The sequence below is a fragment of the Strix uralensis genome, chromosome 27 (assembly GCF_047716275.1).
Source record: "Strix uralensis isolate ZFMK-TIS-50842 chromosome 27, bStrUra1, whole genome shotgun sequence".
NCBI classification, from domain to species: domain Eukaryota; kingdom Metazoa; phylum Chordata; class Aves; order Strigiformes; family Strigidae; genus Strix; species Strix uralensis.
This window is the reverse complement of record NC_133998.1, coordinates 2,565,801-2,587,913: the sequence shown is the minus strand read 5'-3', so window position 1 is coordinate 2,587,913 and position 22,113 is coordinate 2,565,801. Positions and strand designations below refer to the sequence as shown.

At 45.8% G+C, this 22,113-nt stretch overlaps 1 protein-coding gene across 10 annotated transcripts in view; it reads right to left on the bottom strand.

Annotated features, from left to right (window-relative positions):
• Window positions 1–479: 479 nt before the first annotated feature.
• Window positions 480–22,113, bottom strand: part of DOT1L (DOT1 like histone lysine methyltransferase) — a 78,278-nt gene continuing 56,644 nt past the window's right edge. Inside the window, exons 19-29 of one of the 10 annotated variants that reach the window (XR_012626577.1) lie at window positions 21,902–22,027; window positions 20,640–21,121; window positions 20,278–20,401; window positions 19,329–19,475; window positions 17,743–17,869; window positions 15,702–16,315; window positions 14,773–14,978; window positions 13,941–14,005; window positions 12,506–13,477; window positions 11,592–11,805; window positions 480–8,583 (exon numbers count right to left, since the gene is read on the bottom strand). Coding sequence is in view for 9 of the 10 variants with exons in the window: in XM_074851867.1 (XP_074707968.1) it covers window positions 10,794–11,383; window positions 12,506–13,477; window positions 13,941–14,005; window positions 14,773–14,978; window positions 15,702–16,315; window positions 17,743–17,869; window positions 19,329–19,475; window positions 20,278–20,401; window positions 20,640–21,121; window positions 21,902–22,027 (3,453 nt within the window). In the remaining variant the exon portion in view is untranslated. Of the gene's footprint in view, window positions 11,384–11,591; window positions 11,806–12,505; window positions 13,478–13,940; window positions 14,006–14,772; window positions 14,979–15,701; window positions 16,316–17,742; window positions 17,870–19,328; window positions 19,476–20,277; window positions 20,402–20,639; window positions 21,122–21,901; window positions 22,028–22,113 lie in introns of all 10 variants that reach the window. The other 9 variants (XM_074851867.1, XM_074851866.1, XM_074851871.1 and 6 more) reach the window with 9 other exon arrangements.

Genomic DNA, 22,113 nt, shown 5'->3' with positions numbered 1-22,113 from the left:
CCCGTGGGGCAGCGGGTGGCTCCACCAGGGGTTTTAGAGCTTGAGCAAAAAAACACGCTGAGGAAGATGAGCGGGGTGAGGCTGCTGCGACCTGCTTCCACCACCTACAAACCCAGCTCGAGCCGTGCAGCAGGGCCTCCATCGCATTTTAAGAATCCTACCACAAATTAGCTGAGAAAGTGGCGTGGCCAGCGCTTGCGGAGTTTAAATACATCGCCTGGCTGACTTCAGCGTTGTTCTACTGGTGAAATTACTGGCTAAAAGGGTAAATTGGAAACAGCACTAGGCTGGGCTTGCACTGTCACCAGCATGCTAAACCCCGAGCGCTTAACTGGCCTCAGCTTTGCCAAGGCCTAACTCAGGACGCAGGGGAGACACCCGGGGTCTGTCCCTGCCACCAGATGAGGCCGCGGGCTGGAACGTCTCCTGTCCTGCTGCCCCCTGTCCTGCTGAAGCAGTGAAACTCCACAACAGTACGGTGTATTAAAATACATACACTTTAATATAAAGACAAAACTTCAAAGCATTGTTTCAATTACAAATCAAGGTAAAGACACAAGAAATTAAGTGGAGGGAGGGGAGAAAAAACTAACTCTTACATTGTGGAGAATTAGAAAGGCAGGGTGGAAATATATATATTATACATACATATATACACACCAGAAGAATTCACGCTACTTCTATGGAAGAATGAAAGGAATGACAGGACAACTTACCAGTATAAAAAAAAAAAAAAAAAACAACAAAAAAAGATAAATTAGGGGAAGTTTGAATTTTAAATAATTCAGTTTCATAGGCTAAATTATATAAACTAATTCCTATTCACTAGGAAACATCCCATATCACTGTTCTAAGAAAATGGGTTTTTTAAAAAATCCATTGAAAAATGGATTTTTATTAGTAGTTAAAAGTTTACTAATCAATTCCTGAGCAACAGCAACCTCATAATCTACTGCTTTCCCCATCAAAGTCCCACTCAGCGAGGGCAGGCTCTCACTCCTAAAAAGTTTAAGTAGAACAGAGACCTAAAAAGTTGGTTTTTAATTTGAAATTGATCACTTAAAAGATTAATAGGTTAAAAAAGCCAAACAGGATGGATCAACCCATTCCACCTTTTCCTCATTAACTCCAGAAACAACCTTTCTAAAGAATGATTCGACTGCACCAGAAAAGCAACCAGATGTACCTTGAAAAAACCAAAGGATCACAAACTTGAGAACTTCAGGGTTAGCATCGTAAAACTTCTAATTTTAAGACATGATTTTGTTTTTAAACTATAAAAACTTAAGAAACCTCTTCAGAAAGAAGGTCGCAAACATCAAATATACTGGAGAAGTATTTCCCGTTTTTTTTGCCTCGGGTTTAAACCCTGAAGTTCACAATAATAGCATCTTTCATTGCAATATTCAGTCTAAATAGATATTTATATATTTATAATGCATAAGGATAAATAAAATATGGCACAACAACATTTTAAAAACTGGTAATCCATCTTTTAGTGAAAACCTGATATGCAAGCTACAGAAATGTTGAAGCAAAAAAAGGAAGAAAAAAAAAAATAAATCTTTAACAGCCATAAAACTTCAAATACTCGTACACTGACTACACATCTGTGCTTCCAAAAAATCCAATTCTTGTGATTTTTCCTCAGTGCTGCAAAGATAGTTCACAAAAACACTGTCTAGTTTCTTCTCCCCAAACTGATTTTAAAAGACATTATTGTTGGTTTTCAGTCCCCTGTACAACGTCCATTCCTTAACTGAAGAAATCATCATTTGGAGGCCCCAAAGCTTTATCCTCTTTATGCTTTTGGCTCAGGCAAAACAAAAGCAGAATTTTTCAAGAGTCACCTACGTGAGTTGGGATAACTCCCTCCCAGAAAAAATCATATCAATAACCTTCAGGTTTCCATACCCTGTATTAAAAAGGCTGATTTCAACACAGAAAGCAAATGGGTTATACATAGGACTTGATCAACCAAAGCCACCTGACATGGGCACTAGGACAAATTACCAAATCTTAACGAACGGCTCTTCTGCGAGCAGCACCTGTGGTCGGCACCAGCCCTGTGATCAGCACTAGCCCGCTCCGGCAAGGGACAGTGGCCCCGGGCTGGGGAAGCGTGTTATTAGTGCTCAGAGGTGATTAGCACCAACTCCAGACCCGGCTGAAGAAGGAAGGGCCCCGGGGAAGTCTGAGCCGGGAGGGGAGTCATGATCAGCAGCTTGAAAACAAGCTCCCAGCGCTGGAAGTCTCCTCTTCCAGCAATGCGGCAAAACCTCGAGGGGGCAGGGAGCCGCGGGCTGACAGAGCAGCTTTTTGTCACCTAAAGGCCCAACCCTGCAAACCGCCCGTCCGCAGGGCTGGACGTGGCCACGTGCTTCGTCCTGCAGAGCCATCCTGCTGCCGACAGCGCCAGCGCCGCGGGGGAACACCTCGGGCCAGCCAGTCCCTGCGGCAGGAGCAGCACGAGGGCGCAGGGCCCACAGGTCCTCCTGCGAGGGCCAACGACGTATCCACAGGAGTCACAAAGAGGTGGGGCCTCTGAAGGAACTCGGAGGAGAGGAAAGCGCATGCTGGCCCTCAAACTGCTCACAAGAAACAACCACCCGAACAAGAGCCAAGTCTACCCCGCTGCAGAGACCAGCTCCGCATCCGCTGGTGCCCTCCCCTGCCACGCACTCACTCAGCCTCTCCTCTGCTTGGACTCTTCCAAGTGGAAAAATAACGGGTGGGGGGAGCAGATGCTGCTTTCTAAATACACAATCCTAGCAAGAATCAAACCACACAGGTCCCTGGAAGTGACCCCAAGCTGCCTGTCCGTGGCCTCATTACTCCAGAATAAAAGCCCTTCAGCACGGGGAGGTGCAGCCTCCTCTGCAGGGAAGGACGGGGTGAGACAGAACCTGATCACCACGGGGATAAATCCACCATGGCAGGGAGCACCCGACCTGCGAACGCTGTTGTAGCCCCACTGCGTTCGGTATGAATCCGCAGGCGAGGCCCATCTGGCTCACACCCACCTCCCTCCCGCTCACAGCCCTCTCGGTTATTTTCTGAAGCAAAGCGACTCTCCCAGATATGTCTATACAGAGAATCATAGAACTGTTTGGGTCGGAAGGGACCTTTAAAGGTCATCTAGTCCAAGCCCTGAAGAAGGAGGTTGAAGAAGTGTCACCAACGCCTCTCAGAAGGGAACTCCTGTCCCCGCGGGGTGAAGGCCGGCACCTACAGGCAGCCACACGCCCGGCCACCCCCTGGTCAACCCCGACAAGCCACCGTGGCCAAGCAGTATGGAAGCAACGCTGCGCTTTGAAATGTTATTCAGATGCAACGGAAGAGCTTATCAAGCCTGAAACCTATCTGCTCAGCAGATTTCAAATGAAGAAGTTACTTGCTTGGGTATTAAGTTTGACTAAAGAAAGAAGAAAGCTACTCAACACTTGGAGATTAAGTAACCGAGTGTGACAAACAGTTGGGTGTTTCAGGCTGTAAAGTCCTGGGGATTTGAAAGCTCTTGATTCACAAAACCAGTGGGTAGGAGATCCCTTCATGATGAAGTGATGCAACCTTCCTGCCCGGCTGTAGGTGTCAGCGACTGTCAGTGCAGTCACAGACTCAGACCCTACAAGCTCACCTTCATCCCCACGTGCCCGTCCCACCAGCGAGTCCTGGCACAGGGGGAATTCAGGCTTCACAGCCCGGGCTGAGCCCACCCCCAGAGCCAAGCTAAACCCCAGCCAACAGCAGGGTGAGTGCAAACCGTGCACTATCACCACTAGGAAGGAAGGAAACGAAATGGAAGCACAAGAAAATATTTCTATGTTTGTCTGGTCAACGAGACATGAGTTCCTGCTGTTAGAAGATCCCAGTTGGAGACGGTGCTGTCTCTAAGTGTCATGTACATCTAGGACGTGCTGCATTCCCTGCTGTTGGCAGCTTCCCCTTCGCCTCTCTCCCACTGCATCAGCAGCCTGAACCCTAGAGATGACGATGCTTCCCATCATTACGGTTGTCCAGACCAATCCACACCTTCCTAAAAGGAAACAGCCTCGTCTGCACCAAAGAGGCCACGCAGGGCCAGCTCGACTTCCACGGGTGTCAGCAGCCCAAGCCTTCAGTCCTCCAGCAATGTTTTCCCACTTTCTCCCTCAGCTACACAATAACCAGAGAAATCTGACTGCTGGGTGCCCCCACACCCCCCTGGCTAATGGAAGAATTGTTGCTGAATGACTTAATCCACAGCAAATAGCAAGTGTAGGTTTAGTGCTTCTGGAGCTCGCCCAGCTTCACAGCACGGTGGGTCTCAGTGGACTGAGCCCGGCCAGCACGAGCCAGAGGTAGGAAATCACCAAAAAAGGAAGAGTGCACAAGGCTTGTTCCTCAAGGCTGACATTTAGCAGCGGGACACAGGTTTTGCTCAGCACAACGCTCAGGAAGTTCCATTTTTTTTTGGCAACATATGTGCTACAAGATGTATTTTAGCTTCCTGACGAGTCCCTCCCTGGCAGCAGCGGCGTGGAGGAGAAGGAACATGTGTGACAGCCACGGAAGGACCGGACCCGACAGGATGTGGTAACGGAGAAGGAATTTCTTTTTGGAACTGGCCGTTTGGCTTTGATTACTCAAAAGCATCTCCAATTATTGAAAACAGGTTTCAGACCTCTGGCACAGCGCTCCTACAGTAAGGTCACGAGGGTCTTGTTCTTGTAGCCATACGGATCAGATCTGAACATCTCAAAGTTATTCCTTCAGCAACCCGACCGCAAGGTAAACGCTCTCCCTGTTTTGCAGACAAAGAAACAAGTTGAACTTGCTCAAGGTGATGGCAAAGTGATAAAAGACCAGGGAGCAGGGAAGACGACAACACAAATCTCTTGGCAAGATCTCCCAGCTAATTCAACACTAGGACATCAGTCCAAAACCTGCACTCGCCTGGCTCCCTGTCCCACACTGCTCCCTGCAAGCGCGAGCACCGCGGGCACCTTCCTGGAAGCGCATCTCAGTGGGGATTGCTCTGAAGATTTCGATTAGAGCTGCCACACAAGTGAAACAGTTCCGCAGTGTGTCGCAAGGTGAAGGTGCCAACGGTGCCAGGCAGGGGTGGAAGACACTGGCAAGGCCGCAGCGCGGGCTGCTGAGATGGAAAGAGCAGGTCACTGGGATGACAGCACCCAGGTGATGCAGAGGTAGATGAAGGCCCGGTCCCAACAGACCCCAGGAGGCTGAAGCAGAGGCTCAGCAGGTTGGCCAGCAGACTGAATCTGTTTCAGGTACATCCTAACTATGCACTTATTCCTGGGTCAGCCTCTGGTTTCCTTTGGCTTCCCCAGATGACGGCTGGAGAGTCACAGACTCCAAAATGCTGGGCAGTTGAAAGCGTCTCGATAGCACACGCGTGCTCAGCTACAGCGAGCGGGCTTGTGCTGCCCATCGCCAACGGCTGCTCCCGAGCAAGTCCTGCAGTCACCACCGGCCGACTGCCCATCACCGAAGCACCGCAGGTGACACTGAGGGACAGAGGGAGTTTTGCCTTTCCACAACACCCACCAGAGAGTAGATGACAAACTCCTTGCCTGGGGCCTTTGCTCCAAAGGGTCATAGAATCATAGATCATTTAGGTTGGAAAAGACCTTTAAGATCATTGAGTCCAACCATAAACCCAACACTGCCAAGTCCACCACTAAACCACGTCTGACAGCTCTGTCCTGCTCCCCAGACACCGATTCCTGAAACGCTGTGAACCTCAGGGCAAGGCAAGTCATTCCTGCCACAAGAATCTAACTACCTCTTCAGCCAAGGAGGAGTGCCAGGAGCCAGCTGGGCGACATGGGCCTCGAGCAGGTGTGGGAAAGCACAGTAGGTTCCAGAGAGCTCTGCGAGCCGGCTCCTTCTCCAAAGAGGCATCTTTGCCAGTGTCCTGTGAGCCCCTCGGGTCTGAGCACAAGCGAATCCTCCCCACACACAGAACAAGTGATGGCGGCCGAGTTTTCTCGCTGGATGTCTTCTGCGGTTTGAGATGAAGGGGGGCACAAGAGGTCCAAGGAGCACTGTATCTTGGTCCCTTTTCAGAAAAGGATCTGATAAAAGCAGAGTGATTAACAGCTTCTACTTGTATTTCCTCATCTCTCTCATTGGGGATATAAATGACAGGGGGGAGATGTAATTAAGACTGCTGCCTCTCCAGCAACTGCTCAGGCACAGCCTACCCATTTAAAGCCTTCAAAGACCCGAGCACTCTGTCATTTGCTGGGAAGGATGCTAAGGCAGCTCTGCAACTTCCAGTTACCCAAGGATCTGGAAGAAGCTGGAGCTGCCCAACTCCCAGCTGCAAAACATCTGGGTTACATTGTCTTCCTGGATTCCAGGACATACACTGTGTACGGCTTCTACTAGAAGCTACTGGATGTTTCTCAGCTATCACCCTCTGAGCACTTTTGCCCTTTTCCAGGTTTTTCATCTTGCTGTAACTCAGCAGGGCTCACCGCTGTCAAGTCCTACCCCACACACAAAGCAGAAAACAGTTCCAAAATATCCCGAATTTCCCAGGCTATCAATCCCTTCCCTTTCCAGTGAATAAGGCAGCAAAGTTAGATCAACAGTTTCTGCGCACAAAGGCTGCCTATGGAAGACACACTTAGGAATCAACAAAATAACTGCACTTTGTCCTAAATCTCTACTAAGATCGCCTGGGATGAGGTACAGAGAAAAGGGTCTAACTAAAGCCTGCAGAGGGTAGGAGCTGCCACGGCAGCTCACCCCCACCACTCTCTTGAACACGGCCAGCACGGCGCTCAACGGCTCCTCCTGGATGCGGGTAGCAGGAGAGCACGCGAGGGCAGAGGCATCTCGCCTACTTCAAACACGGAGGCAGGAGTTAAACGGCCCAGGCGTTCAGCCCAGCTTTTTGTGACCGTGGGATGCTCCGTCGGGTGGCTGGTAAGGCAGGGCCCAGGTCTAAGGTAAATGCCTGATTGCTGGAGGTGGGAGACTCCTTCGGGAGCACTAGTGACCTAGAAGGGACTCAAGGACCGTGAGTGCCTCTGATGCAGAGCAGTCAATGCTGCCCCTCAGAGCACCAGGGCTAGCCGGCAGATGTTTCCCAAAGCCTAAATGTGTTTTTCTTCTAGTCATTTTGCTGTTGCAATTCCCCTTTTACTGTAGTTTCCTTTATTGGTGCTTGGTCCAGTCTGAACTACAGACCGGCGTGATTTCTACTTAATGGATCATCCTTCTCCTCCCTCTGTGCACTCGAATAAATAAGTTTTTACAAGTTTACTGTGCATTGTACAATCTAAAAATAAACGAAATAAAGTATATGAAATTTATAACTTTTCATCACATCTCTATAAAATACAGCCGCTGCTCGGAGCGGCACTTTCTGTACACAGAACACCAAGTCACAAGACAATTAACTGCACCAGTTTGATAGTGTGGCAGCACGGTAAGCTAGATTGTGGTGTTTTTGTGAACTACCATTTAGACCTACTTAAAGCAAAGAAATACAAAAGCAAAATGCACTTCGTCAACAAATGTACACGGCTAAGCCATTTCTGAATCAAGTATCAAAACCCTACTAACAAAATACATTGTACTTGGAACAAAAACAACAAGCTGAGAAAATCTGCGACCTGCACCGGTACAGAAGCACTATGTTCAGTCTTCCCAACGTTGGTAAAAAGGGCCTGACCAATACCAGTGATTATGCACCCTGTTCATATGCCAATGACATCCCAAAACGAGTTACCAGACTAGCTACCAAAATTCACAGTGACTTGAGTGCCACCAGCAACTGCAAATGGCCCAGTGAAGTAGTTCAAAGGGGGCAGGACTTGGATTTCTTCTGTTCAAACTGTGCCTGCGTTGGCTGAGCTTGCCTGGGCCATCCAGGTATAGCTGCCACTCCAGAGGGGAGCACTGAGTTCTCGTTTGTAACAAAGACAATTAAAACCCACCCAGTTAACAGAGCGCCTGGCTCAGTTTCATAGGAGACTGCCTTTCTCTGTAGCTCACACTGCTGCAAACCAAGTGGATTTTGGTATATGAACAGAGTAAGTTGAATAAATAAACTGCAGAGCTTTCTGAGAACTGGGTTTGGCATTGGTCAACCCTCCAAATTCAGCACCAAGGATTCAATCTAGAGGCACAGTTCTGACGGATGAAATAGCACCGAGAGGAGGCTCTTTACATCTCTGCTGGTGTGCCAGTCCTTTATTATTCAGAGAATTTAATAATAAGTTGTATTTATGAATCTAGGTGGAATAAAATAAGTCAAAATTGTTTTCACTTTAAAAAAAGATAAATACTTTATCTAAACTATCAACAATACAAACTGGAGCTTTAAGCATCTCTTTTGCCTTTTTTCTTTTTTTTTTTCTTTTTTTTTTTTTTCCTTTTTTACTCAGATTCACAGTAAATATTTTCTCTGTTGTTTAGGTCTTTTTTATGTTTTTATTTTGTCCAGTAGTAAGAGTAGAAACCCCTGCACAGGCCAGGTGAGCACCTTTCAGTGGAAGCCGAGTGAAGTTGGTCCACGTTGTCCTTGCATAGGTCACATTGGGTTGAGGTAGAAATCCTAGTTACCTGCACAACAGGAGGAGAGGAAGAGACTCATCTAAATAAAAGACAAAAATCTACTGTGTGTTAGATGTGTCAATCATTTCTACATTGCTCCAAGACCTTGTTAGCCAGCAAAGAAGGAGCAACTCTTGACCCAACCGCAAACAGAGAGAAAGGAATCCTCCAAGAGTGACACGCGGCCCCTCCCGGTTATTGCAGTTTTTAAAGCTTTCTGACAGTGTAACTGAACTGAACTCTGTCCTCCTGTGACTGACCTTGGGGAGGGGGTAAGTATTCCCCCACTTAACCTTTTTCTAGCACACACTAATCTGCTTTGCATTTTTTATTACCCTGGGGGAGAAACATTATGAGCAGCAAAGCAGTTTATTTTCGCCCTCGATTCCAGATTTCAACCTGGGTTCATCACAGACTCTGAGCCCACGTATTTACACTGAAGTCAATAAAACTGCTCAAATATTTGACTTACGTCCAAGAGTCACTCGGAGCAGAACCACAACTACGGTATGTCTGTCATACACCACCTCCTGTAGCATTATTTCTGCTCCTTTGCTCCACAGTCCAGCTTTGTCACCCAGCTATTTTCCTCCGCACGTGACTTTTGTGCCTCGTCTATTTTGCTCGGAACCTTTTTGTGCGAGGAACCACCGCAGGCGATGGTACGGAGTCTAGCCCAGCACGACCTCAGTTCCAGGTGAGGCAGCTGCTTCGGCAGCAGAAGGCTTTCACACTGCTCTCGCCTGAGTCGCTCACGTATACAAAACCCCAAGCCTAAACCCTCCTCACCCCTTCTCCCCCATCTTGTTTCTGTTCAGGTTTTTTCAAGCCCATTCTGTACCCACATCACACTGCTGGTCTCTGCTGGAACACAACGACCACGTTACTCAAAACTCTTCCTCAGCCTCACCTTCTCGTATAGAAGGACGGTGGTAATACTTACGTGCCTCACAAAAGCCTAATGAGGATTTGTTTGTGTCTGTGGAGCAATTTGATGATGAAGACACTATACACAATGCACAGTCAAAAGAATCTCTCAGGTATATTGTAATTGAGTCATATGTTTTATAAGCGGCAAAGAGTATTCAACCATATATCGTATGTAGCTTTGGTATCAGTGAACAGCAACAACATCAAAGACCTACAAGAAAAGCACGCAGCAAGCTCTGGGGCCTAACATACCCATTTATCTTTGCAAGCACAAGTTGTTACATCAGGATGCCACAGAGTATTTCATTAACAACAGTACCCAACTCTGTGGTGATACACTTTATTCTGGAGTTGCTCTAAAGACATTTAAATACCTGCTTCAGTAAAAATGCATACAGTCTCCAGAAACCCTCCTCTCTTCTATGGCCCCAGCCTTTATGAAGCATGGACCACAGTTAACCCTGCAGATTCCCTGTGTTCTCATTCCCAGTCTACCCAGTAAGCCAGTGATGGCCAAGTGAGCATAAATACAGCATCTAGTGGAGTCTGTTACTGTTAGCCCTAGCAGGCAAGACCAATAAAGCTGCAGTGCACAGATAAATTACAACCCTTCTTTGCTACCTGTGGTTGTGTTTTCCATTGATGCAGGGGGCACATTAACTGCAATGCAAGACCAGTGCATTTGCTCTCCAAGCCAAAGCTGCAGCTTGTAACCTAGAGATTTTTAACTTTATGATTATTTTGAGCAGCTGTTGTCAACTGACAGTAAAAACAAGACCATCACATTGCCAGACGCAGTCACAAAGCAGCACCATCACGCATCCTAACGCTACGTGAACATGGACTTGTGGAGATGCAACAGTCTCTGTCGGAGGGCAAGAAGAGGGGAGGGGGGAATCAAAGTGGACAACAACCACTTCCAATAGCTGTATAAAACCATACTTAAAAATAGACAATTCTTCCTGATTACTGATCGTCAGAAATAAACACTTTCATGAAGTGATCTCAACCTGAACATAATCCTAATGTCAGATGAGACAGACCAGAGTTACCATTGTGAGCACTCCTTGTCGAGAAATCCTGACTCCCGGAACAGAGAGCATTAAGACTCTCCACCCTCTGCCATCAGATTATTTGCTTCCCACATTTTAGAGGCTTCTCTGTTTCAGAGAGCCCATCCCCAACCTATCTCTGAAAAGGAAGAAGCATCATTCAGCATCTTGTACAAAACTCCTCTTTTTTCTCTAGCCTTACCTTACAAAATAAGAACTGTTAGCTAAGCAAGCTCTTTATCGTGGCTTAACCCCAGAAAGGTGCGAAGCATAAGGAGACTGCATGCCAAGTGTAACCCACATAGCGGACGTGCCAGCTGCGTTGGACTGCGTGATCATGGGCGCGGACTGTGCCAGCGCCAAACGGGGCAGAGGCGGGTGATGGACTGTAAAGGAGGGGCGGGAGGTTTTGTGCTGGAGAGAAGCTAGCTTAATAGACAAAGAAGCATTAGCAGATTGGACAGAAGCAGCGGAAGAGGATGGCAAAAAAGCTTCACCAGGTGGGATGGATGGCAGGTTCTGCAGAAGCGCAGGCTCGGAGTTAGAAGCGAGTAATGGAGGAGGTGGGGGCAATGAAACGTTAGGAGGGGGCGGGGGGGAATGGAAAACAGATTGCACTGGCGCTCTGTTGAGGTGCTGAGCAGATCTAGTCTCACTAGATGTTACTAAATTAGAGGAAGGGGGTGGGAAGGATGAGGATGAGGTGCTGGCAACAGCCTGCAGAGGGTTTAAGCTTAGCACTGTGCTGCTAGAGACAGCACTGCTGCTGAAACTGGCTCCAAATTGATGAGGAGAGGAGGCAGAAGGCACCGCATGGTTAAAAATACCTGCAAACAGGAGAGAAAAACTCAGCTTCAACAGATGGGCTTTGTACAGTCTCAAGTGACAAGAGAAACAAAACAAAAAAGAAAAAAAAAAAAAGAAAAAAGCAAAATTATAATAGTTACAGCCCCATACAAAAATATGCAGCATGAGAAGGCAGCAAGCAATGAGAGATAATGGTGCAGGCCAGGAGGTACAAAAGATTTCACTTACCTTTCCTACTGCCAACCTCTAACTGCCACGAGGAAAAATGGTCAGACCCAAGAACTGTCAGTTCTATACCACACAGGTAGACTTTTGATGAGATTACGTGGTCTCTAGAGTTGTTTATCTGAAGACTCAAACTGCTGCTCTTCCCTCCCCACCCTCCTGCTTTCCCACTTACAGGGCAGCAGAGGGGAGATTGTATTTCCAGCAAATCTATGTGCTGAGAGATGTGAGAGTTAGGATTTCCCGACATGGTGCCTGAATGATTATGGACAGGTAAGAAAAACTGCCTTGGACACTTAGTAACGGCAGGTTCAGACTATCTTCTAGTCCTGCCAGCTTGTCTCCAGTTTGGGCCACAGAAGCCAAGCCTGTGCAGAATCCCAGAAGTGCAAGGTGCATATGGCATTGCCCTTCCTGGCAAAGAAATGCTCTTCGTGTCCATTCAAGAGCCAGAATGCTACGCAATTCCCAGCACCATCTCCTCTGAAGAGGCACTGATGTTCTGCTCTTCCTGGATCACGCTAAATCCATTCAAGGCCTAATCTCAACCTTTACTCAAGTTGACAAGTTAGAGATCCTTAACTTGGTACCAGGACAAGTTAAATCTTTTACCTGCAGGCAGACCTAAGTTGGTTCCAACACAGCAACATCTGAACAAGCATACATTATGAAATCACAAAGTCTGGGTGTATTCTTTCATTAAGGTGATACAACAAGCTCATCTAGTAGACAAAGCTCATGAGATTTCACTGTGGGGAACTGAACTCATCCTAGCATTTCCGAGAGTTAGAGGAGACTGGTTATGTGGGACAGATCTGCTTCACATCCTGCAGAAATGAAAGGGTTTCACCCCTGGAGAGGCAGTGTCAGACTTTCCTTTAGGCCCTGTCTTATACCAGAGAAAGAGTTCTGCCTACCTCCAACTGTTCCACCTGTAACCCCAGGAGAGAAGTTCCCCATAGTGTGAGAATTAGTCAGTCTGGTTGCAGCTGATGACACGTGGACCAGACTGGCAGCAGCTGGCATTGAATTAAATAAGGACTGCAATACTGAGGAATTTGTCACTGAGTTGAGGTTTGCTTGCAAGGCCATGGGGCCGAGGGGGAACTGTGATCCAGTGGTCAAAGTGTTTAGGAAAGGATGGTGCGTCTGAACAGAAGATGCTGGATTGCCTGCTGAAGAAACAGCAGTAGAAAGGCTTTTACCATTCAGAAGGCCACCAGATGAAACAGCAGCAGAAATGAAAAGGTTGTGGCCATTTTTAAACTCCACATCTCGGTCCCTTCCTTTGCCGACCTTTCCGTTATGCTGCAAAGAGGTTTTTTCCGAAGAACCCCCAGTACGAATGCTTATTTCACTGATCTCTTTGCCTTTGACCCCTGACCGATTTAAGTCTTCTCCTTTCGTGCCGCCGAGGCCTTCGAGTTGCCTCTTGTTCAAAAAAGGATTCGTTTCCGATACCCCCACATCTTTGTTTCGCTGCGACTGGAAACCCAGGGAGCAGTTGGAAGTCGTCACATCTGAAGCCTTATGTGGAAGAGAAGCACCATCGATAAAGCTGTGTAAACCAATGTCAGTGGACAGTCCCCCATTGTACGTGAATCCGTTAGTGGAGTTTGTACCAGGGCTGAGCCCATCTGCCCCCGACGAGGGCATGGCGATGCTCTTCCTTGGGTGTGCTGCGATCTTGGCGTCGATGGCGAGGCTGTCCTCCGAGGACGGCCTGAAGGCAAACAGCGAGTTCTGGCTCAGAGATGAAACCGACTGCAAGGGACTATCTGTAGTTTTAGTCAGGTTGATGTCAGATATTGGTGAAAAAGTAGATTTCCATTTACTGCTATTCATGTTTTCGTTGCTTTGTGCTTGCTTCCTCCCAGATAAGCTGCCACCTAATTTGGAAGAAAATTACAAATGTCAGAGAACAGCATTCACTGAATCTGCTCATTAAGAACAGAGTTTTATCTTTCAACATCCACGTTTTATCAGTCTGTAATTCTATTTCTGATCCAAAGGCAGAAATATTTGTGAAGTCACCTAAAAGTCTTTAAAATTTAATGGTCCAAAAAAGTCTGAGAATGCTGATCTACTTTTTCCTCAGTCTTTGTACTACAGATCCCTCCCCAGTGGAAAAAAAATGGTCAGATCTTTGGTGACCTGTGACTACAGAAAGAACTGACCCAAAATCTGTAATTATCAGCCACCTGTCTTGATTATGATTATGCAAAGCCCTGGCAGAACCACACTCTGCGCAGCAGCACAGGAAAGCCAGCTACTAACAACTTCAGTCAGTGGCAGACACCCCTTCCCAAGTCCAACCATTACAACAAATAATTAACATTCTCTCACACCTACCATTTTCAACAGTCTTCTGTGGAGATTTGCTTTCCAATGATATTGTTGCAATTTTCCTCTCAATTCTAGTAGGAAAATAAAAAAGGTTATAGCACTCACTGCAGACCTTTTGTTGCACATTTACCCTCATAACCTATCCTCCTCATGTTCACGTCTTAACAGTTGACCAGAGTATATAAAGCCAAGTCAGCTAGACAGCTGTATGTTAAAAGCATAAAAAAAATCCACCACAAACTTCAAGTAGAAGCTATTACAGAATTATTGCTCTTTGCCAAGATTAGTGCATATTCAGAGGATCCACTGTTGCTTTTCTTTCACAGCAAGAAGTAGGCTTGCTCACATTTCTATAGCGGTTACTTTTCCAGCACCTTAAACAAGAAAAAAATTGCACCCCACAGGCAGGCAAAGGGTGGCAAGCACTCAATTTTCAGAGCAATGTATCAACAGTTTAGGACAGGAAGTGAAGAATTTTGAATTAAGCTGAAACTGGGAGTGAGCAGGAGACAGATTCTTAGTCCAAGATTACACACACAGCCTCAGTACTCCTACGAAGCAGTGTAGTAAAAAAAAAAATAAATCACTTCTACAATAATTCTTCCAGAGGCCAGACTCTGTCAGCCTTGCATATACAGCAACAGTAGGTTCCCACATTCAAGTACTACTTCCTAAATACCTTCCCTATTCACGACTTCAGCCCCGTAAGAGCCTGGACATAATGGAATCGGTCTCCAAGCAAAGGGAACAAAGAAGGCTTAACACACCTCTCCAGTTTAGAGCACTGTTATCAGTTCTCGGAGAAATCTCATCCCGAAACCTATGCCTGTGTATTCACCTGCTGCTATTGTGCTCATCTTCAGATCCCTGCTCTTCATCTGATGTTAGAGGAGAGTAATGAACGCCGTTGGTCTGAATGAGGGGCTTTTCCTTTTTCAGTACCGGGGGCTGGTCATTGTCCTGGTAAGGAACAGGAGAGTTCTTCAGGGAGTTTTCAGGAGAGGAAATGGCTGTTATTTCTAAAGGCTGGTTAATGTTATTGACCTGGACAAGAAGGAAAGAAAGCAGTTACAGATGAGAGTATCCCTTTAGAAAAAAGGCATCTTGTTAAGGATATTAAAAGCAGGCTTAACTTGCTCAGCTTCAGGATATGCCAACAGCTGCTCGCTGAGCACTGCTGCTCTTATACTCCACCATCCTCCATTAGAACCCAGGATGAAAGCTTAAACATAACTTGGAAAAATACCTAATTTTCATTCTTTGATTTTATGTTTAAACACAGAAATGAAGACATGGGATAATCCATTTCTTTTCAAACTACCAGTGCAGGATCACATGAACACAACTTGTATAGCTGGCTTAATTATGCAAGAATGCCATATGCTTCTGGCACTCTTACGCTATTTAGTCAATCTTAGTTTAAACTATTTTCAAAATATTTAACCTACAGCCTAAAAATCAACTTCACTGCAGAAACAAGCTCTTTGTCGTAAGGGAAGAGATTATTTTTTATCTTTAATGCTCTGACAGCAATGAACTCTTTGAACATGTTCTATCTACACAGAAACCGTTCACCAACTTCCCAGCAATTCTCTCGCCTCCCAGAGGGGCCACTTTCACAAAGGGTCCTCACGCCAGTTCTAGCTCCTAGCACTGTAACAGCCCGCGAGTGCACTAAAGAATAGAAGAGCTGAAGCTTATTTCTAAAATTCAAAGAGCTTTCCCAGGCCCTTCTCTCTTGCTAGAGCTCTTCATTTTTGCCCTTACCATGGAGTTGATATTGAGCGGTGAACCTGACGGTTGCGTAAAGAGTCCAGACACAGTAGGTAAGGATTTGCGTTTAGGGGAGACCCCGGAGTTCCCGCTGAGATTCCCAGTAGAGGATCTCTTCCGCCGGCCTCGCTTCTTCCCATCCTGCGCGTGTGCTTGGCCACAGTCCAGCCGAGCGCTCGTGGGCAGAGGACTGTGCTTGTTGGAAGGGGATTGTTTTACATGTCCTGTATTAGGAGAGATTGTAAAGATGATTCTTCTCTTGGCCTCGTTCTCAGGATCTGAAAACGCTGCATCAGACTGAAGATCCCCCTTTGTTCCTTCGGCAAACATCTTCTGAGCATCTGCATATTGCAATACCCCTACCAGGCTCTGGGAGGTGCCATTTAACCTGGGGCTTGTTGAGTGCTGGTGAGCAGGGGAGTTTTGCCCAGAGTTCCTTGACTGCATCATTAGCAAAGGATGTTGTGGAGTGGAACTCCGAGACCCTACTGAGTTAAAGAGACTCCCAGAGTCGTCCAGAGCTGCCTGATCAACACTATGGTTAAGATGGGCTGGGCTGTTTGTAAGATTTCCATTGACTGCCACGGAGCCAGAAGAGTAAGAAAAACCTGTTGAAAGGGAAAGTATACATCATTGCTTCTGCTGAGTGATAGTTCACAGTGCTAGATTTCTGGGATGACTGGGAGTGGTTTCAGCTCTACCTGCATTAGATCAGCCATCGGCTGTGTATCACACAGGGAACTGCACAGCTGCTTTTTACACAGTGCAGTTGAGAACGTGGCTCTGTGTGCTGATGGTTTCAGTTAACAGTTTTCACTACTCCTTTGCCTGTTTAGGAAAATTCATGTTTATATGGAGATATCCTACGCTCTGCCTGTTTTTTCAATGGAATTCAAGTGTATGTTTCTTTTGAACTATTACGCCTTTTGAAATCAGGGCTCCTCTACTCTCAACCCCTTCCTCTCATCGAGGAAATAGATGGCCAAATTCAGCCAGTTTCCTTCCCCAGAAAAGAGGGGACTTTGTCATCCACCAGCCCACCTCCTTCTTAAAATTAAACAAAAGGCTGTGGCTTAGGAAGTGGCAGGGGATCTTCAAAGAAACTGTGGCAGAAGAATGCCACACGGGAGGAAGCTTGGAAAGGGAACTAAGTATTTGTGATGGTGTTTCATAAATGGGTTTAGTGCTCTAGTAAGGCCTTGTCTCTGGGCTAACTGAAAGGGGTAGAAGGGAACATGGTATTGTTTTACAACAAGGTTGGGTTTTTTTAAATACTTCATTGGTTTTATAGAAAACTGCAGCCAAGCCCTTCTTTGCAAAACAGATGCTAGAAACAACACAAGCCCCTCGAGGTGTAAACACGAAGAACAAATGCACTCTCTGATGAGGGATCAGCTGTAGAATAGCTTCTGTATGCTAGAACCTACTTTTCCTGGTCCACAACATTTCCATATCCTGAATAGATAAAGGCCACAATTTCAACAGATGAGGGAGTTCAGAAGCAATGTCTGCACTTAAAGGTATCCCTACCCTCTCCCATTGGACCTTTCTGCCTACCCAGATACTTGTGCCTTTACAACTGCTCATGAGGCACCTTGTGACCTGCATCAAGAAATTCATTTTGCTATTGAAAAAACTCCACCACCCTGTAAAATAAAATTTTTAAAGCCAGATCATCAGCTCATAGCATAGCTATGCAACACTCTGCTGGTTTGCCACATTGTCAAGGTAGGAATCTCTTAATCCACATATAAGAATTTACAAAAGCAATTATTTATTTACACTGCAAGGTCCTGCAGTTCAGGAGAAGGCACGTCAAACCAATACTTTATGCCAGAATGCATCCAAGCTGTAGGCACATATTGTCTCCAAACATCATCATCCGTGATTCTTTGGTCTTGTTACAAAAGACACATTTATCTAGCACTCTACTGCCTGAATGAGCTGACAAGAAGTGCTCGGAAAACTCCAACACGTGCACTTGGAGGTGCTGCCACGACAAGACAGCGCACCTTCGCGTAGATGAGGCTGTTACCTGAGGTAGCCAAAGCCAGTGGCTTGTTTCCAGCAGCATTGCTTACGCCATTATGAGAACTAGCACCAATCTGCTTTTCAAGTGTCGATGAGTCTCTACTCTGATGAACTGGGCTAGGTGTGCTTCTCTGGGGGGAGAGAAACAGGCATTTTAGTACAGGAAGTATACTCCAAAGTCAACAGTTTAAACAAAATACACATGCATTAGTACATCTACCAAGGAACGTGGCTCTACTTCCTAAATGTCCTAGATCTTGTTTTGTTTTGAGAAAAACATAGATTAGCACGTTATGGGACAAAAATAAATCCTGTGATTAATTATACTGCACTAGTATCTAACACACACCAGATACCATGCAGATAGAGGGAGAACAGGCTCATCGTCCCAGGAAATTTAGACTCAGGACAGCACCATAATCAGAGAACAACTGCCTCAGTCCACTGTTTCACAGGCAGCCAGAAAGGAAATAAATGGTCATATCATATCCCCAAGCCTGTGCACACAAAGTTCCCCAAAACAAGCCCAAAGTGAACATGAAATGCATTAGGCTATGTTCTCTGGTACATTATCTGAGGGAACGGGCAGTGTTTTCCTAAGGCAGGCAAAGCGATTGTGAAATGGTAGCCTGAATAAACAATGTGTTGAAGTGAGAGATGCCATCCAGAGCTAACATTCTCTCTCTCTGAGGACATACAACATCTGCTCAGAGCCGAGCAGCCTGTAGTTTTGCTACAACTAAAAGTCTACAGCTGGAAAAAGATAATGGATTCAATCCTACAAAACAACTCCAGCTTTCCAAACACGGGATTGTAAGGCAAGCATCTGTGGATGGATTCTAAGTTCACAGCTCTCATGTGAAAGCAGCAAAAGCTTCTCAGTTCTCCACTGTAACACTTGTGTGAAAAGCATTTGTGAGAAACTGGACCAGGCTTTTTTCAACTCCTCTGTCACTGAGAGTGGCATGGACTTATCAGGATTTCAAAAAGAGATGGCCTCAAAAGTTCTCTAGTTGCTCTCTGCTGCTACAGAGCGGTCACTCCCACATTAGGTATTACAGCCTCAAGACACTATTCAAGTTCATCCTACACACGTATGTGATAAAGACAGACAATTCTGAGATGACCAAACTGAAGCAGAAGAATTTGTCTCCCAGGGTCATGCCAGAAGGCAGGGGCTAAGAACAAACCGACATGTGTGATTCCCTGCTTTCACTGCCACAGACTCTCAAGACTCTGCACCTTTTCCACCCAGCCAGACGTTTAAGACTAGGACCTCTTGAGGCATGTTGAGGCATGGCAGGGGGTTGGAACTAGATGATCTTCAAGGTCCCTTCCAACCCAAACCATTCTATGATTCAATGTACATTACTTTGCTTCCCAGCTGAGATACCACCACCCCACAGAAACGTGAGAGGAAAAGTCTACAGAATAACTAAGAGCCAAGAGGATGCATCCCAACAGCAACCTCCCCCGAAGCATCAGACATTCAAGATTAGCAGCCCACTAGGGATTCTGGTGCACAGCACCCCATTACTGCCCAGTGTGATTTTAGTTAGGGATGGAAAGTGTTGACAATCCCTTACTCACCACCTTCTCAACACGGCTAGGTAGGACTACGCTGGCCAGAGGGATACTAACAGGGAGTTTATTGGGCTGCACTGTGCTGAGAGGAATACTGATAGGTAGGCTGGTGATAGTTTCTCCATTACTCACAGAGGTTCTCTCTCTCAAAACCTGTAAATGCAAAAGAGAAAGTAATGTTCTTAACTGCATGCTATTGCTGATAAGACTTTTTAAACTATCAGTAATCTTCTCGTTTATCTTTTGTGTCATTCCCCCCTCTTCTGTTTTTTTTAAAGAATTACACAATTAAGAGTGATGACTATATAGCAAAGACAAGGCATGCATGGAGCAGCTTTGTTACCAACACCAGTCTACTGAGACAGCAATATCTAACAGCATAAAAATATGTAAATTAAAGCTACTGCTGGCCCCAAGTATAAGGAAACGGATGCCTTAGGCAAGCTCATTTCCTAGTGCCTTTGTTAGAGCTCTGTGAAAAGCACTCATCTGCCAGAATTCATATCTTGAGGCCCTCTGTACGCAGAAGATGTAGTAGCCAAAAATATTTCCATGGTAACCTCCTATTGGAGGGCACCTGCTGCTCTGAAATGAGCATCAATATGATTCATGGCTGGACCAATTACATGGACGTTTTTTTGTTATTTTTATTTTTTTAACTATGAAAGAGTCCACTTTTCAAGATCAAGTAGACAGGCACCAGATCAAAGAGAAGTCCTCCTGCATTACTGGCACAGTTCATACGCAAACTGAGAGGTAAGCATGTCTTTCATGAGGACAGAATTCTCTTCCTCTATCCAGCTCCTTTTTATTGTATCACACCTACTGTATCTTGCGTTATTTTCCATGCCAAGCAGACCACAGAAAGGAGCATGCCTGCATTCCCTAGTTTGGCAAACTTCTTTGTTCTACAAGGTGTAACATCTCTGCACTTAAGCACGAGCAGATCTCTTACCTTCTCGCTTGCAATTGGTAAGGCCGCTGGGGAAGAGGGCCGAGTTTCCTGAGGACTCAGCTTTATGCCATTTGAAATACCAGGGCTTGGATATGTAAGGCCATTCTCTTTGACATGGTCAGCTCTGGAACAGAGATGTACGACCGTTAGAATACAAAAGCTAATGACTTCTCTTTTGCAAGGAATTCCTGTACCACCTTATTTACCCAATCAGCTGGCACTGCTGGTTTTCTTGAAACAAAACTTTTAAAAGTGTCTAAACCTCCACTTTTAAAAATATTTTTCCACAATCCAAATAAACCACTGTTGTTAAAATGAGCAATTACCCCTCCTTTCCCATCCGCGGAAATGATCACTCTCACCTCTGTATCTCATTAGCTGTTGCTTTTCCATTGACTCCGTGGTCTTGATTCAAGTGTCTCCTTAGTGCTATCTTAGCCGGGGAAAACCTGGTATAATCAGGTAAGGACAAGCTCGTCATCTTGTCTGCCTTCTGTCTGCTGCTGTGGTTTGGGGTACATGGAACTATTTCTTGGTCCAGGTGAGAGGTCGTGTACTGAGGGGTGTTCTGCTTGGAAGAGGGCCTGCTAAAGGTGTTATGAATTTCATAGGGAGTAGCATGGCCGTTCATGGACAGTTCAGGGCTCATGCCATTGATGTGGGGCATGGGGAACTTAGAGCATTCAAGCTCCAGTTGGAACCTGCCGTGATCAGCCTCAGGATCACGGCTCAAATGGGTTTTATTGCGTAGCTGTACTGACAGTGACTCATCAGATGGGGTGTACGATTTCAGCTGCATGAGCTCCTGCTGCCTTTGACTTTTCTCAAGTTCCACAATGCTGATCTTTAAATGAAGAGAAGAACAATGATTAAAAACCACACTTAACAATTCTATCACATTATGGAGTTTTGCCTCGATACGCTTCTCAGGAAAAGCAGCCCCATTTTTGGGAACGATGCAGAACAATTGACCCAAAATTTGAGAAACAAATTTCAACATGCTGCTCTGAGCTTGAGACCAAAAGGCACAGGTAAGGGGAATGGCTCAGAGACCCTTAGAAAGCACTTTTCAGATCTTAAAGCAAATATAAAATATCTCCAACTTATATAGAGAGTATGGAGTAACTCAGTACTGGCAGTCATTGAAGGAAACAGTCACTCCATGTCAAGGTATCCAGCAAAAGGCTGGATTAGCTCTAGAGCTAATCTCACAGGGAAAGAAAAGTTCTTCAGACACAGGAGTTGAATTTCTTTTCACTCTGGTAAGTGACATCCTGTGGGAACTGATTCCTGAACTGAGTCATCAGAGCACACACACAAACAAGCAGGACCTTTCTTTTCATCAGGTCATGCTTTTTAGTTATATTTAATGGTAAACCATGATTCCTTCTTCCACAGCAGTGCTGAGGAATCAGGTCATAGCATCTACTTCCTTTAAAAGTTACCCACATCTTTATTCTTCAAGTTTACTAAAATCCTCTAATAGAAAAATTAATATCGGAGTAGGGGGAAGCAGCCATGTAGCTTATCCTTTAACACCATATTTAGTCAAATACCCTTAACTGGCCCACTGCCCAAGAGCCACCCCAAGCTGGCAACTCTAGATTTGTTTCCTGCTCTCTACCTGCAATTCCAAACAGTGCTTTTGTTTCTCAGAAATCTGATTCTTCAACGCCTGCTTCTCTTTCAGCAAGTTCTCCAGTGACAACGTTGACCAATCCAGCTTCAGTTCTTCACATCGTGCCTTAAGCTGCAAAGACGTAGGATAAACAGATCAAAAGACAACTTTCACCAGTTCACAGCACCCAAGGTGCAAGCTGAAAGCCATGCACCTTT